The 17,981-nt window shown below is 47.7% G+C and overlaps 1 protein-coding gene across 2 annotated transcripts in view; it reads left to right on the top strand.

Annotated features, from left to right (window-relative positions):
- dbf4 (DBF4-CDC7 kinase regulatory subunit) overlaps window positions 1–17,981 on the top strand; it is a 66,788-nt gene that overhangs the window by 32,622 nt on the left and 16,185 nt on the right. For both annotated transcript variants that reach the window (XM_078416928.1, XM_078416920.1), the window contains exons 6-10: window positions 7,817–7,886; window positions 8,539–8,609; window positions 11,704–11,749; window positions 13,151–13,196; window positions 15,779–15,910. In XM_078416928.1, the coding sequence (XP_078273054.1) occupies window positions 7,817–7,886; window positions 8,539–8,609; window positions 11,704–11,749; window positions 13,151–13,196; window positions 15,779–15,910 (365 nt within the window). The remainder of the gene's footprint in view (window positions 1–7,816; window positions 7,887–8,538; window positions 8,610–11,703; window positions 11,750–13,150; window positions 13,197–15,778; window positions 15,911–17,981) is intronic.

The following is a 17,981-nucleotide window of genomic DNA, read 5'->3' as shown; positions in this document are numbered from 1 at the left end:
CCTGGAGGTCGGGACTGGAGCCAGAGAACCCACCCGCGCCCGGAGGGAACCCAAAACCGACGTGACGGACGGCGGCAAGGCGGGAGCGGAAGGGAGAATATCACCCGGCACCCGCAGGGGCGAACCGTAGACGAGCTCGGCCGAGGATGTGCCTAGCTCAGCCTTTGGGGCCGTACGAATGCCGAGGAGGACCCAAGGCAGCTGGTCAGCCCAATCGTGGCCGGTCAGGCGAGCACAGAGGGACGCCTTCAGCTGCCGATGGAAGCGCTCAACCATCCCGTTGGCCTGGGGATGATAGGCGGTGTTCTGCTGTAAGCGAGACCCATACAGCTGTGCCAGTGCGGCCCAGAGGGACGAGGTGAACTGGGCCCCCGGATCCGTGGTGATGATAGCCGGGACGCCGAAACGGGCCACCCAATGCAACGCCAGGGCCCGTGCATAGGAGGCCGCCGAGTTGTCCGACAACAGGAGCGCCTCCGGCCAACGTGTAAACCGATCAACCACCGTCAGCAGATGAGTATAACCCCTAGAATAGGGCAATGGCCCCACCAAATCCACATGGATGTGGAAAAAACGGACGGGGGGAACCTCGAATCTCTGGTATGGGGGCTGGACATGGCGATGAACTTTGGAGGTCTGGTACGGAATGCAGGCACGTGCCCAGGCTGCCACCTGCTTCCGCAGGCCGTGCCAGACAAACCAGGCGGCCACCATGGCTGAAGTCGCCCTGATGGACGGATGTGCCGGGCCATGAATGGCCTCAAAAACCTTACGCCGCAGGGCGGCAGGCACCACCGGGCGAGGGCGTGGAAGGGAAACGTCACACCACAACTTGGTACCTGTGGGGCCACACGCCACCTGTTCCAAACGCAGTCCCGAGGCTGCGGAGGCATACACCGCGGCAGTTCCTTCCAGGCGCTGAGCCTCCGCTAGCTCCTGGAAATCCACCTGTCCGCCTACCACGGCTACGGAGGGAATGGCCGGCCGGGACAGGGCATCAGCAACAGCATTAAGCCTACCCGCAATATGACGGACATCGGTTGTAAACTCCGAAATCAGGGTGAGGTGCCGCTGCTGGCGAGCCGACCACGGATCAGAAACCTTAGCAAAAGCGAATGTCAGAGGTTTGTGATCCGTGTAGGCCACAAAAGAGCGGCCTTCCAAAAAATAACGGAAGTGGCGGACTGCTAAATAGAGGGCCAGGAGCTCCCTATCAAACGCACTATATTTGAGCTCGGCTCGCGAGAGCTGCCGGCTGAAAAACGCCAGGGGCTGCCATTGACCTGCGACCTGCTGCTCCAAAACTCCACCCACCGCCACGTCTGAGGCGTCCACCGTCAGAGCCGTGGGAGCGGAGGAGCGCGGGTGCACCAGCATGGTGGCGTTGGCGAGGGCCTGTTTGACCGCGACAAAAGCCGTCTCTGCAGCTGCGGACCATACCAACTCAGCGGGGTTACCCGCGAGGCATTGAAAAAGGGGGCGCATGACCCGAGCTGCTGCAGGCACGAACCGGTGATAAAAGTTCACCATGCCCACGAATTCCTGCAAACCCTTGATGGTCGTAGGGCGTGGAAAAGAGCGGACCGCGTCCACCTTAGCTGGCAAAGGAGTGGCACCGGCCGGTGTAACCCGGTGACCCAAAAAATCTACCGCCGACAGGCCGAATTGGCATTTGGACGGATGGAGAATCAGGCCGTGGTCTTGCAGCCTCTGGAATACAGTGCGGAGGTGGACTAAGTGCTCCTGGACCGAACGGCTGGCAATCAAAATGTCATCGAGGTAAATAAACACGAACGACAAACCTCGACCCACACGGTCCATTAGACGCTGGAATGCCTGAGCTGCGTTTTTAAGGCCGAAAGGCATGCGCAACCACTCAAGGAACCCGAACGGAATTGTAGCCCCCTCCAGGCTGGCTGAGAAGTCCTGTATGTGCGGAATCGGGTAGCGGTCCGGCCGTGTTGCCGCGTTAAGTCGTCGGAAATCCCCACATGGTCTCCACCCCCCAGATGCTTTGGAAACCATATGCAAGGGGGAGGCCCACGGACTACTCAAAGGCCGCACAATTCCCAGCCTCTCCAAGTTCAGGAACTCCTCTCGAGCCATGACCAGCTTGTCGGGTGGGAGGCGCCGTGCCCGGGCAAAAACCGGCGGCCCCTCGGTTGGAATGAAATGCACGACCCCATGCTTCTCGGAAGGTGCATCGAACCGCTGAACGAGGAGTTGCGGGAAGTCCGCTAGGACCGCATCGAACTGACCGGGTAATGGCCTGGATCGCTGAACTGGGTGGGGCGGCGCTTGGAGGGGCCGCATGTCCTGTACCTCGGGGCCGTACACCAGCCGAGGGCTGCAGGCCCCTCCCGCGGACGTCTACGACCAACGAAAACGCCCATAGGAAATCCGCACCCAAAATGGCCTGGCCCACATCCACAACGATGAAATCCCAACGGTGGGTCCTGGACTCGAAGGACAGGGACATAGTCCTTTTACCGTAAGTATGGATGGTGCTACCATTCACTGCAATGAGGGGCGGCCCCTTCCCCCCCGCTTGAACTTCACAGTCATAGAGGGGCACAATACTCACAACCGCTCCCGTATCCACCAGAAAAAAGATCCCGGTACCTTGGTCCGTCGCATAGAAGCGGCAATTACGGCCAATCGAGACTGCCTCTACATTCGATCGGCCCAGGCATTTCCCGGAAACGAACACGGGCTCTGCAGATTCGAGCCTCACTGCCCCACCGCCGATGGAAAAAACACCAGCCGCGCCTATTCGGCCCTGTTGCTTGAGCCTGCGACCAATAAACATGTTCCGCAGCCCCTTCTTGGCAGGCTGACTGCGAAATAGCGGCCGATGCGTCGCTCTCTGGGCCGCTCCACCGACTGCCGCCGGGCCTCGAGACCCGATTAACCGAGTCGTCTCGGGTGTGTCGCTCCCTGACGAGCGCGTCGGCTTTCTCGGCGAACGCTACCGGATCTTCAAACGAGACGTCGGCCAACACTAGCCTGACGTCCCGGGGTAGTTTCTCCCGAAAAGCCGCTTCGAAAACCATGCACGGCTGATGGGTGCCCACCAAGGTCAGCATCTCGGTCATCAACTCCGACGGTAGCCGCTGCCCCAGCTCTGGTAAATGGAGGAGCTTCAGAGCCCGCTGGTTCTGGCTCCAGCCAAAAGTTCTCAGTAGGAGCCTCTTGAGCCCCACGTGCTGCTCCGTTTGGGGTGGACTGGTCAGGTATTGACTGACCCGCGCAGCCACCTCCGACTGCAGACAGCTCACCAGGTGGTGGAACTTCTCCTGGTCTTTCTCCACCCTTTTAAGATGGAACTGGGATTCCGCCTGCACAAACCACAGGTGCGGCTGATGGGCCCAGAACGGCGGTAGATGAATGTCGCCCGCGCTCGCTCCCGCCTGCGACATGCTACTGCTTCAATTCCTACGTTCGAGGTCACCAATGTAGTGAGTCCAAACGAGCGATATTATCCAAAGACTTTATTGTCGATAAAACCCGTGACAAACTTACTTTTGGACACACACTAACTTCGCTCGCTAATCTAATCTCTAACCCGAGTTTGGCGCCAGACACTCAAATACCTCGCGCTCCCGCACCACGTGATCCATAAACCAATCCGAGGGTTCTAGACTACCTGGCCAATCCGTATGTCCCTACAATAGAACTGTCCCAGCAATATTTCTGATTGTCATTTAGGTGACACTAGACGGGTGTGCACCCGTTGGGTGCAAATCTCTGCTGCGGTCCTGTGGGTGTGGCCGAGGGTGAGGGGTGGGGGGGATAAGGGAGGTTGAGGAGGGATGGAGTGGGTGAGGGGGGAGGAGGGTGGTTATGGGGGGAGGAGGGTGGTTGAGGGGGGAGGAGGATGGTTGAGGGGGATGGTGTGGGTGAGTGGGGGGGGAGTGATAAGGGGGGGAATGGAATGGGGGTGAGGGGAAGGGGAGTGGGGGAGGAGAAGGTGCTGGACCAATGCAGGAGAGATTTGGGCCAAATTGGTCCGGGGAGTGTCCCTGGGGCATGTGGGAAGGTCCCGATGGCGGGCGGGGGGTGTGTTCCCCAGGGCAGTGCCGGGCCCAGCAAGCTTACCGATCCGTGGACCCGTTGGCGGGCGGAGAGTGTCCCCCGGGGCCGTGGGTGGGATAGGGGGGACAGGGGAAAGCCAATGTCCTCGGGCCCGTTTCTCCTGCGGGCCGGGCAACTCTCCCGCACCTGACGATCCTGCGGGCCCGGCAACCCGTGGACCTGTTGCTGGGCAGGGAGTGCCCCCCCGGGGCCGCGGGCGAGGAGGGACAGGGAAAGCCACTGACCTCGGCACCGTGCGTCCAGCGCGCTGCGATCACCGGCGAGCGACGGCCATCTTGTTGGACCCTCTGCTGCCGCCACGCTGCACTCCAGGAGGAAGGTCATGCGCGAGGCCCGCCGGGACGGGTGCTGGTCCTCCCGGGGGGGGGGGGGGGGGCATTTATTAACGTTTATTAGGTGAAATGTTTTTTAACAGTAACAAAAGTGGATTTATTCAGACCGTGGTGGAATGGTGAGTACGGTGGGCCTAAAATTGTCGCTCTATCATGTACCGTTGTGTACCATTTTTTCTGGATGGAAACAGCACAAAGAAACAAACAAAACGGCACAAACATACAGGAAGTGGGAACAAACAAGATGAGAGTTTTAGTAATATACTAGACCGAGTGGGCCCGTTGGGCCCGTCCTCGTAGGGTTTCCATTGTAACCGGGAGGGGAGGAAAGGGGGAGGGTTGGGGGAGGGAAGGGGGAGGGAGGAGGGGAGGGAGGGGGTAGGGGGAGGGAGGGGGGAGAGGGGGGATGGGAGGTGGGAGGGGAGGGGGGAAGGGAGGAGGGAAGGGGGGGAGGGAGAGGGGAGGGAGAGGGGAGGGAGGTGGGTAGGGGGGAGGGAGGGAGGGGGACCTCCCCTTTTCCCAGTACCCCTCTTTCCCCGTTGGGCCCGTCCTCGTAGGGTTTCCATTGTAACCGGGAGGAGGGGAGGGCGGGAAGGGGGAGGGAGGGAGGAGGGAGGTGTGGAAGGAGGAGGGGAGGGGAGGGAGGGGGGAGGGGAGGGAGGGGGGTAGGGGGGAGGGAGAGGGGGGAGGGAGGGGGACCTCCCCTTTTCCCAGTACTCCTCTTTCCCCGTTGGGCCCGTCCTCGTAGGGTTTCAAGGAAGGGGGAGAGGGATGGAAGGGTGGAGGTAGGGGGGGAGGGATTGGGGAGGGAGGGATGGGGGAGTTAGGGGGGAGGGGGGAGGGAGTTGGGGAGGGAGGAGGAGGGGAGGGAGTGGGGATGGAGGTGGGAAGGAGGGGGGATGAAGGGGTTGAGGGGGGAAGGGGGACCTCCCCTTTACCCAGTACCCCTCTTTCCCCGTTGGGCCCGTCCTCATAGGGTTTCCATTGTAACCGCGAGGGGGGGAGGGAGGGAGGTGTGGAGGGAGGAGGGGAGGGGGAGGGAGGGGGGGAGGGGAGGGGGGAAGGGGGTAGGGGGGAGGGGAGGGAGGGGGATCTCCTCTTTTCCCAGTACCCCTCTTTCCCCGTTGGGCCCGTCCCCGTAGGGTTTCCATTGTAACCGGGAGGGGGGGAGGGAGGGTGGAAGGAGGGGGGAGGGGGAGAGGGGTGGAAGGGTGGAGGGAGGGGGGAGGGATTGGGGGAGGGTGGGATGGAGGGAAGGAGGGAGGGGGGGAGTTAGGGGCTGAGTGGTGATGGAGGTTGGGATTGAGGGGGGAGAGAGTGGGGATGGAGGTGGGAAGGAGGGGGGAGGAAGAGGTTGAGGGGGAAGTGGGACCTCCCCTTTTCCCAGTACCCCTCTTTCCCCCACCACCAAGCCTCCACCGCAACGACCCCTGTTGTCCCCCTCCCCAGTCCCCATTCTCAGACCCCCCCCCATTCTCTTGGAATAAAAAAAAATACTTAAAAAAAAATAAGTGCTTTTTAATTGCTTGTTTTGAAACATTCGCGGTTAAGTGCTTTTTAAAAAAACATTCGCGGTTAAGTGCTGGTTTTGAAACATTCGCGGCTACTTAGTGCTTCTGTCAGCTGCTTTTCGAAACAATGTTGCAACCATCTCACACAAGCATTGGGAGGATGGGAGGGAGGGAAGGGGAGGGAGGGAGGGAAGGGGAGGGAGGAGGGAGGTGTGGAGGGAGGAGGGGAGGGAGGGGGGAAGGGGAGGGGGGAAGGGGGCGGGAGAGGGGACGGAGGGGGGATGGGATGGGGAAGGGGGGAGGGAGGGGGACCTCCCCTTTTCCCAGTACCCCTCTTTCGCCGTTGGGCCCATCCTCGTAGGGTTTCCATTGTAACCGGGAGGAGGGGAGGGAGGGAAGGGGGAGGGAGGGAGGTGTGGAGGGTGGAGGGGGAGGGGGAGGGAGGGGGGAGGGGAGGGGGGAAGGGGGGGAGGGAGGGGGGGTGGAGGTGGGAAGGAGTGGGGAGGAAGGGGTTGAGGGGGGAAGGGGGGGGAGGGAGGGAATAGGGGCCCCATGCTGATCTGTGTATGTTAAGTGACTCGCACAACTTTAAAAAACTGGCAGTTGCTTTTCGCAACAATGTTGCAACATCTCACACAAGCATTGTGACGTCACAAGCTGAAGACCTTGAAAAAAAAGGTCAGAAAAAAAATCATGTAAATTTAAAGTAGTAAACACCCAATAGCAGCTGCTTGTCCATCGCGAGCTGATCTCTCATTGGTGCACGGGTGCCATTGTGACATCACGCGCTGAAGCCCCTTCAAGAAAAGGGTTAGAAATGAAAATTTAAACTTTAATATCTCTCTAGCTTTAAAAAGGTAGCTTCAATTTGAACGAAAGTACTTACAATAGTTGCCCAGGTTAATGGGAAAATCGTAGCGCTTTGGTGTAACTTCAGGGAGGAGTAGGGTTTGTAAGTTATGGACAGAAACTCTTCGGAATCTTCCGTACATACACATATACATCCGGAATGTTGGACCGCAGAGTTTTAGTAGTATATAGATAGACTAGACCAAGTGGACCCGTTGGGCCTATTCTTCATAGAGGGGGCAGAGGGAAGGGGAGAGGGTGTCAGTGAGTGAGCCCTGGAACCAAAGCCTCTCCTGTATTGATGTAGCACCCTCAACCCTCCACTCAATCCCCCTTACCCCCCTCCCCTTCCCCCCACTGACCCACTCCATCCCCCCTACCCCACCCCCACTTGCACCTCCCCCCAGCCCTGCCTCCTCCACCGATCTCGAGGACGTCGTGGGTTAAAGGGACGGAAGGGAAGGATGAGTGGACCATCAGTCCGTCCATCTCCCTCCTGCTCGGAGTGTCCCCCGGGTGTGGGAGAGAGAGTAGAGAGGCGGGTGGCGGCCTCGCTAACGGCATCCATCTTGTTTGGGTGAGTGAGGAGAGAGGTCGTGCGTGCCCTATGGTGATGTCATAAGCATTGCACTTTGAAGAATTGGGTTTGAAATGAAATTAGAAATGAAATTTTGAAACTTTAAAATCTCTCTAACTTACAAAATATAAGACCAATTTAAATAAAACTTGTTATAACCAGTCGCCAGGACAGTGGTGATTAAGGTGGTGCTAAAATTGTGGCGCTATGATTTACCGTTTTGGCTGTAGGTCCACATGTCCAAAACCAAATTTCAAAATTTCAGATATATTGTAATATATCTGAGTTTTAGTAATATAAAATAATTATATATATATAGATATATATGGATTTAGATATAGATGTTTGAAAATTAATATTTGAATTGTTTTAATATTACTGTTAAATGAATTGTGTTGTTTGGATATTTTGGAAAGTTATTTTCTAAATCTATGCCTACCTTTCTATGTTAGGAATTTGTGCACGGAAACAGTATCTTGTCGAATGCTGTAGCTTGGGGAGTACGAATACTCTACGTGGATGGTATCCTTGCATTATGTTTTGTTTAGTATCTGGCTTTCTTTGGTCCTGCCACCCCATGAGTTACAAATTCTTTCTTCTGCATTTCCAGTTTGGATTGCACGAATTGTGACTTCAGCTTCCTCTGTCCTAAGCTTTAGAATTCTCTCTATAAAATATGTTTTTAAACATATTATTTCCTCTATGTTTTAAAACTATGCGTCTTTGCAAATTTTTGGTACGGTTCCCAAGTACGAGTCTGTAGAGTGGTGTGAAATTTTGTTTGATAATGCTATTATTAAAAACTATATTTCACTAGAGTTTTAAGAGTACATCTTAAATGTTAACCTCTTTTTTGCATTCATTGCTTTTGTTTGTGTGTCTTAAATTAATCCTGTTGCCTTGTAGTGCAGAGATTGGTTTATTTTTTTTAAATTTTAGAGATACAGTGCAGAAACAGGCCATGAGTATGTGCCGACCATCAATCCTTGATGGTACACTAGTTCTATCCTACGCACCAAGGACAATTTACAATTTTTACCGAGGCCAATTAACCTATAAACCAGCATGTCTTTGGAGTGTGGGATTTCTATAATTGGTTCCGACTTTTGTTACTATATCTGTTTTCCGTTCAAAATATCTTTTATATTTTGTATAACCTTAACGTTATTTTTAGACATAAAAGCTTACATTGCAAGAAAGAAGGAGACATCCATAAACATAAAACCCGAGAGTGTTGTCACTGGGGTAGGTATAAAACAGTGGCGATCCTCGCGATATAGAAGCTTGGGTAGTGGAAATTTGCTCTTACGGATTCATAATTGCAACCATAAAAATCTGGGATGCAGAATAAAAGTACACATTTATGCATTTACATTTATGTGGGGGAAAAAAAGATGAATATAATAATTTTTTTTCAACTCCATTCTTGATGCATGCACGGATGATGTGGCTTTCCATTATTGAAAATGTCAATATGTCATAAGTTTATATGTGATAGGAACAGAATTAGATCGTTCGGCCCATCAAGTCTACTCCGCCATTCAATCATGACTGATCTATCCCTCCCTCCTAACCCCATTCTCCTGCCTTCTCCCCACAACCCCTGACACCAGCACTAATCACGAATCTATCAATCTCTGCCTTAAAAATATCTATTGACTGGGCCTTCACAGCCTTCTGTGGCAATTAATTCCACAGATTCATCACCCTCTGACTAAAGAAATTCCTCCTCATCTCCTTCCTAAAGGAATGTCCTTTAATTCTGAAGCAATGATGTCTGGTCCTAGACTCACCCATTAGTGGAAACATCCTATCCACATCCACTCCATCCAGGCCTTTCACTATTCGTGTTTGAGTGAGGCCCCCCTCATCCTTCTAACCTCTAGCGAGTAGAGGCCCAGTGCCGTCAAACGCTCATATGTTAACGCACTCATTCCTGGGATCATTCTCGTAAATCTCTGGACCCTCTCCAAAGTCAATACATCCTTCCTCAGATATTAGCACCCCTCCCAACCCTTCCGAATTTGCCGGAATGTTTCCGCTTTCTTATTTCATTTCCGCCATTCCGATTTAGCCTCACATTTTTCCACAAAACGGTCAGTAATTGCAATTTGTCAATTCGGCCGCTAGAGGTGGCTCGGGGTTCCGTGAGAAAGCTCTGGAAGTCTCCCCGAAAATGTGACACCTAGGCTGGGCAAAGCAGCCAATCTCAACCTCATCGGGACTTCCATGGCCGATCGGTGGGTTGAATTTGCAACCTGCGGCTGGGGCTCTGGAACTCCAGCCCAGCTGGAGACAGCACATCTTACCCCATAGCCGACTTCCTTGGCAAGCAGGATAAAGCAGCAAAGCTCTGGGACCAAGATTGCTAGAAAATCAGTGGTGGACTGTAATGAGTAAATATTAAATTTAAGTGCAAGATTGTATAACTATATTAATTGAGACAGGGTTAAAATATAAAACACAGCAGAAAAGCCAATTACCACCTTTTTGGGCTGATTATCAATTAATGTACGAATTTACTTCAACAAGTACTTCTGTATGCTTAGTCGAGTCGCATATATCAACTCTTTCTTCATAACTTAGTCATACAAATAATAGTCGTTTTTCAGACATGAATGTAGTGCAAACGCATGTGCATTTGGCGTGCATACTTTTTTTTTTTGCTGAAAGGTTGCATTACGCGTCAAATTATGAATTTTGATGTAAAATTATGAATTTTGGGCATCAAAATTATGAATTTGTAAAATCAAATGTTGGGAGGTCTGTATTAGGCCCAAAATGGCTCACAGTACTCCAAATGCGGCCTGACCAGTGCCTCAGCATTGCATCCCTGTTTTTGTATACAAGCCCTCTTGAAATGAATTGTGTTTGCATTGTATTGTATGAATGAAGCATTGTGTTTGCTTTCTTTACTATCAATTCGACTTGCAGATTAACTTTTTGGGAATCCTGCACCGGCACTGCCAGGTCCCTTTTCACCTCCGATTTCTGGATTCTACCCCCATTTAAAAAATGGTGTACGCCTTTATTCCTACTACCAAAATGCATGACTCCGCACTTTGCTTCGCTGTATTCTATCTGCCACTTCTCTGCCCGCTCTCCCAACCTGTCCAAGTCCTTCCACTGAGTTCCTGCTTTCTCTACACTGCCTGCCCCTCCACCTATGTTCGTATCATATAACCATATAACCATATAACAACTACAGCACGGATCTGCAAATTTGGCCCCAAAGCCTTCAATCCCCTCATCCAAATTATTAATATACAACATTGAGAGTAGCGGCCCCAGCACCGACCCCTGCGGAACTCTGCTAATGACTATCAGCCAACCAGAAAAATAAACCTTTATCACCACTCTGCCTTCTGCCATCCATCCAGCCAAGGATTCCAGGATTGCAACCTCCCTCAACAACACGGGGATCATCTGTACTTTTTGTTCTTGCTTCGTTGAACAACGTTGAACTTTGTACTTAAAAGACTGTTTCATGTAGAGTTGTTCACTGATTAATAAATACAGTATTCGGATGCCATGATTTGCTGGCATTAGCAGTTTAGTTATATGGGAAACAGTTTAATCTTTACAATAAACCCAGAGTTCTGGTATTCACCTAGTCTGCAAAATTAAACAGCTTTGAATCTGCAGGCTGGTGTGCAATCCTTCAATTTCTGAGTCTAGTATCTCATCCAGCTGGGATGAAAATATTAGCTTTTAAGGGTTCTGTGAATTAGGGGAAATCTCAACCTAGTTTTCTGAACGTATGGCATAAAATTGCACACTTGAATTCATGGAATATTTATCAAGAGAGGTAGGTGTTTTTTCTCACACAGCTGTCTCAGCTTAGTAAAATAAAGTATTTTATCTGTATATACGGCAACCATTATAAAAGGATCAAGGGAGAGCTGAATAAAACGAAAGTAGGGTGTGTTTGGTTAATTTCACCTCTGGTGTAAAACAAAAATGATTACAATTGAGGTGGTCTAGAGAACCACAGATGCTTGCTGGAAACAGTGGTCCTGCAAAAAAAGTAAAACTGCAGTTTAACAAAATCCTGTTTGAACTGCTCAATATAGTTGGCACACATAGTTTAAGCACTGCTTTTGTAATCGACAGGTTTGTTAGCTTATTTTGTATTAAAGATAAATGGTCGTTGTGGGGATAGTGAGTTGCTACTTATCTTTTTTAATTTACTGTCCACAGCATAAACTTATTCATTCATTCATTCATATAACAGGCAAGTCGCTGTAGCACTAACTTTTCTGATATAATTGGGAGGGACCACTTTGATAGTTCTATTATTTCGGAGAACAATATTTATCAAATGCTTTCTTTTATTTAGGAAAAAAGCAATCGAATTGTCCATTCTAATGGTCATATAACAAAAGGTAGGTGTTAAATACTAAATGTATCTTGTTTGCCCAATATGCACAGTTCTTATTTGAGAGAGAGAATGGAGACAAAGCCTTAGTTAAGAAGCAGTTTAAGGGACATGATTATAAAAATTGAGTGAGGGGTTCATGGAACTGAGGCAAACAGCAGAACTGAGGAGCCAAAGGTGAAAGCTGGGCTGCACTGCAGGAGAATATTACTTAGATGGGATTAAATTATATCATGGAGTAACAAAACATAGGCAAAGAACGCAAGGACATTGAAGCTTTTCCTGGAATTGGTTGGTCATGATAAGCAAAATAACTTGGGTAAAGACTTCCCAATTGTGATGCACGAAGAGGAGTAAGCACTGTAGCTAAATCTAATTGACCACCATTTCCTCTTTCCCAATACTACAATCCGAGGTAACTATCTCCAGGTAGTGCAGCTAACAAAACATCTAAATTTAGCTTTAACAATGATAATTGATAAAAGTTAAATAGGCAAAGGAATATATGAAAATACATGTCTTTCATGTGCAGCTTTTACTGAATAATAGATGAAGTTGTGGAATGTAGTTCCATAGACATAAGTAAATATGTCAGTAACATAAAATGTACTTGTTATTTATCACTATCCATGGCATCACACATGTATTGCAAAATTTTGTCTCATTTATAGTGACTGAGCTTGTAAACTCATTTTAAAAAATTCAATTTGCTACATGTGTTTCAATTACCTATTTGGTAATAACCTCCAGTTAATTAATACAAGATTTATTTATTTTTCTTGCTGAACTCCAATTTATTTCACTCTAACAGATTGATCTTTCATTTACTCTTTTGACATTGCATGTAACATTATTCTGGTTGAGATATTCCAGATAGAGTTATGAACTATCTTTCAACTTAATTTTCCTAAAATGACTCCTAATGTTGACAAATCCTTTATTGCAATTATAGCACTCTAAAATGTGTCCTGAAAAACTGGTCAGCCTAAACTTTGTTAATTATGACATGGTGTAATTAAAGTCACTTGATATGGTGCAATTTCTCATCTAACTTCCCAGCACCATCACAGAAATGTCACTGTAGTCTGAGAACAGTTTAATAATTTTTGGCTTAAATGGCAAATCAGCAATTTATATTCTGCTATTTTAATAGATAAAATAGATTTTGTAATGTTAACCCATTTGTATGTCTTTAGTCCAATGTTTCTTAATTAATACTAGAAACCTAAAAGTTATTGTTGTACTGCTAATGTAAAAAATAAGTAAAATTATAGTACGGGACAATATAATAAAAACTAGTGTCCTCTAAGTTTATTGATTTTTGCCATCATTTCTCAAGTCTTAAAGGGAATAATGTTTAACATTTTTTGGCATGATTTCACTTATCAAAATTATGTTTAATTATTAGCAGGCAGACTGAAGAAACCTTTTATCAAAGTTGAAGCAATGAACCGGTAAGCTAATAGTATTTAAATTAAAATATGCTGCCATAACATTAATTATACTCTGAAAAGGTAAAACATTGCAAATGCTGGAAATCTAAAATACAAGCAAAATACTGGAAACAGGTTAGAAACACAGAAACATAGAAAAATAGGTGCAGGAGTAGGCCATTCAGCCCTTCGAGCCTGCACCGCCATTCAATATGATCATGGCTGATCATCTAAAATCAGTACACCCCATTTTTCCCCTTATCCCCTGATTCCTTTAGCCCGAAGAGCTAAATCTAACTCTTGAAAACATCCAGTGAATTGGCCTCCACTGCCTTCTGTTACAGTGAATTCCACAGATTCACAACTCTCTGGATGAAGAAGTTTTTCCTCATCTCGGTCCTAAATGACCTACCCCTTATTCTTAAACTGTGGCCCCTTGTTCTGGACTCCCCCAACATTGGGAACATTTTTTCTGCATCTAGCCTGCCCAATCCTTTAAGAATTTTATATGTTTCTATAAGATCCCCTCTCATCCTTCTAAATTCCAGTGCATACAAGCCCAGTCGACCCATTCTTTCATCATATGTCAGTCCTGCCATCCCGGGAATTAACCTATGGAACCTACGCTGCACTCCCTCAGCAATAATGTCCTTCCTCAAATTAGGAGACCAAAATTGCACACAATACTCCAGGTGCGGTCTCACCAGGGCCCTCTACAACTGCAGTAGGACCTCCTTGCCCCGAAATTCAAATCCTCCCGCAATGAAGGCCAACATGCCATTAGCTTTATTCATTACCTGCTCTACCTGCATGCTTGCTTTCAGTGACTGATGTATAAGCACACACAGATCGCGTTGCACCTCCCATTTTCCTACTCTGACACCGTTCAGATAATAATCTGCCGCCTTGTTCTTGCCACCAAAGTGGATAACCTCACATTTATCCACATGTGAGGCAGCATCCATGGGGAAACCAGAGCAGTGTTCCAGTTTATGATCTTTCATCAGATACTTAGCACCACAACTCCCCTTCAGCCCATCACTGATATGTTGTCTATTTGGGTGAGGGGGAGGATTTGAGTTTAGGAGCAAGGAGGTCCTACTGCAATTGTACAGGACCCTGGTGAGACCATACCTGGAGTATTGTGAGTAATTTTGCCGACTAAAGAAGGGTCTCGACCTGAAATGTCACCCGTTCCTTCGCTCCCAAGATGCTGCCTGAGCCGCTGAGTTACTCCAGCATTTTGTGTCTACTTGGATTTTAACCAGCATCTACAGTTTTCTTCCTACACAGTTAGATCCATTCTCTGCATAATCACATCAAGAGATTCACCAGCATTGGTTACTCTGATACACCTTCTGTACTTCCATGTATTATTGGTTTCTTCCTGTTTCTCAATTATTGTTGCTCCTTGGCGACAGGATCTGATCCACATATGTGCTGATGTTACCTAGATCTGCGTCACCATTCTCACTCTGTCTATTGTCTGACATCCAAAATTGCTTGAGCATAAATTTTCTGTTACAATTATTAAGAAGACTGATATTGTCTTTGGCCTTCATTTTTCAGCTTCAGTCTCCAGTCACTTACTCCTTTCCTTTTTCCCTCGGCACGGTTCTGCCGTCTATGTGTAATACATGACTCAAAGATTAAATCTCTGGAATATTCTAACACACTCATTCCACTCTATAAACTTGAAACCATCCAAAATTCTGCTGTGCTTGGCCGAACTAATGCACCTCTAATTCTGGCTTCTGATGCATTCCAAGATTTAAGTGCTTCATCTTTGGAATCTGTAATTCTCGCTTTCTTTACCTCTACCTCATTACTTTTCCTCTATGATGATGTTGCAGAAGTTTGGAACTATTCTTCTGTCTTCTGTATTCCTTGACTCTTGAGTAAACCCCTCCTCCCCCACCACCCGCTAAACACTTCTCCATGTCTGCAATTTACAGGAGCCATGTCCAAGTCCTGCTTTATTATTGTTAATATTGGCCACCTGAATCCAAATGGTTAAAAGCAGGACTGCAGTATTCAAAATTTTAACCCCCTCTTCTGAACCAATCTTGTCAATTAAAAATAAAAATCTATAGCATCCTAAAAATGCAAGAGGCAGTTCTGCTCATCGTGTCTATGTTATCTCTTTCAAAAAAACTTCTAATTTGTCACATTATCCCATAGGCTTTCCTTCTCAAGTATATGTTCAGCTTTCCTTTGAAAATGTCCATCTTTTCAAGCAATGTGTTCTAAATCATCATAACTTGCTGTAAAAAACTTCTCTCCTCCCCCTGGTTCTTCTACCAACTATTTTAAATCTATACCCTCTATATACGGACACACTTGCAATGGAAATAGAAGTTCTCAAAAATTAATAAATTCAAACACATCTATTTAACTTTCATTAAATGTTCCCATTTAAAATAAACATTGCATTACAGCAAATAACTAATTCATGGCATCTGTTAAATTTCTGCTGCAACTATTAGGACAATGTATGGAAGAGATATTTTAGTGTTCCATGATCTGTTGTTAGTTGCTAATTATTAAAATGCTATTTATCTTTTATTAAAAAATAATTTGTGTTTATATTTTGCTTCATTCAGTCATTACAGACCTCTATATATACAGTTGGATTGCTACCCAGAGGTGAACTACTACAATGCAAATCCCTGCAGTCCTTTTGATATTGACAAGAAAAGTAAAAGCATTGATAGGCAAAATAAAGGAAAGGCCAGGTATGTAGATCATTGCCTTCTGTTTTCAGTTAATTTAATACAAAGACGTATACAAATGACAATTTTAATGTCAGGAATGAACATTGAATAAAACTGAAGATGGTGGAAATCTTACCAATATACTGTTTTGGGGACTGCAGGGGGATGGCCTCTCAGGAGAAAGCACCAACAGCAGTGGCACCACAGCTGGCAAGATAGATCAAAATCTAGGGGAGCAGTAGTGATAGGGAACTCCATAGTCAAGGGTACACAAGTGGTAACTAGAGAGATGGGACCCTTCAGGAATCAAAGCGGTCAACTCTGTGTGGCCACAGGAGATGGGCAAGGTCCTTAATTAGTATTTCTCCACTGTATTTACCGAGAAGAACGACAGGAGGACGGAGGAACTTGGGGCAGTCAATGGAAGTGTGTTGAGAGCTGTCAGTGTTATGGTCAAAGAGGTGCTGAATGTACTATCATGTATGAAGGTAGATAAATCTTTAGGGCCTGATCAGATATATCTGAGGACATTGTGGGAAACCAGAGAGAAAATTCCAGGAGCCCTGGTTGACATTTATGAGTCGTCTTTAAATACAGGAGAGGTGCAGGAAGACTGGTGGGTGGCAAATGCTTTGCCTCTATTCAAGAAGGGCTGCAGGGAAAATGCTGGGAACTATAAGACAGTGAGCTTAACATCTGTAATTGGAGAGTATTCTGAGGGATAGGATATACAGGCATTCAGACGGACAAGGGCTGATTAGGGATAGTCAGCATGGTTTTATGAGTCGTGTTTCACAAATCTGATTTTTTGAACAAGTGACCAAAAAGGTCGATGAGGGCAGAGCTGTAGATATTTGTTTTGTGGACCAGTAAAGCATTCGATTAGGTTCTGTGAGGTAGGCTGCTTTGGAGGGTTAGATTGCATGGGTGCCAAGGAGAGGTTCCTGAATGGATAGAAAATTGTCTCATGGAAGGAAGCAGAGGGTGATGGTGGAAGGTTGCTTCTCGGACTGGAGGCCTGTGACTAGTGGTGTGCCTCGGTTCAGTGCTGGACCTGTTACTGTTTGTCATCTATATCAATGATTTGGATGAGAACATACACGGCAAGATTAGCAGGCTTGCAGATGATACAAAAGTGGGTGGTTTTGCAGATAGTGAAGATGGTTGTGAAAAATTGCAGCAGGATCTTAATCGAATGTCCAGGTAGGCTGAGGAATGCTTGATGGAATTTAAAGCAGAGTAATGTGAGGTGTTGCATTTTGGGAAGTCTAACATGGGCTGGACCTACATAGTGAATGATAGCGCTCTTGATAGTGTTGTAGAACCGAGGGATCTAAGAGTGCAGGTGCATGGTTTCTTGAAGGTGGAGTCGCAGGTAGATCGAGTGGTCAAAAAGGCTTTTGGCACATTGGCCTTCATCAGCCAGAGTATTGAGTATAGAAGTTGGGAGGTCATGTTGCAGTTGTATAAGATGTTGGGGAGGCTGCAATTAGAGTATTGTGTTCAGTTCTGGGCACCGTGATATAGGAAAGATGTTGTTAAGCTGAAAGGGCACAGAGAAGATTTATGAGGATGTTGCCAGGACTATAGGGTCTGATCTATAGGCAGTGGTTGAGTAGGCTGGGACTCTATTCCTTGGAGTGCAGGAGGATGAGGGGTGATCTTTTCAAAGTATATAAGATCACGAGAGAAATAGATCGGGTAGCTGCACCGAGTCTCTTGCCCAGAGTAGGTGAATCGAGAACCAGAAGGCATAGGTTTAAGGTGAAGGGGAAAAGATTTAATACAGAGCTGAGGGGTAACTTTTTCACACAAAAGGTGGTGGATGCATGGAACAAGCTGCCAGAGGAGGTAGTTGAGGCAGGGACTATCTCAATATTTAAGACACAGATAGATGGGTACATGGATAGGACAGGTTTGAAGGGATATGGACCAAATGCAGACAGGTGGGACTAGTGTAGCTGGGACATGTTGGCCGGTGTGGGCAAATTGGGCCGAAGGGCCTGTTTCCACACTGCATCACTCTATGACTCTTAAGTACTTCTATGGCCATGAGTGAGATACTCCAGGATAGCATGTCCCCCCTCACTGG

This window comes from Rhinoraja longicauda, chromosome 2, assembly GCF_053455715.1.
Source record: "Rhinoraja longicauda isolate Sanriku21f chromosome 2, sRhiLon1.1, whole genome shotgun sequence".
Taxonomy (NCBI): Eukaryota; Metazoa; Chordata; class Chondrichthyes; order Rajiformes; family Arhynchobatidae; genus Rhinoraja; species Rhinoraja longicauda.
The sequence above is the reverse complement of the archived record's forward strand: the minus strand, read 5'-3'. Positions and strand labels throughout refer to the sequence as shown.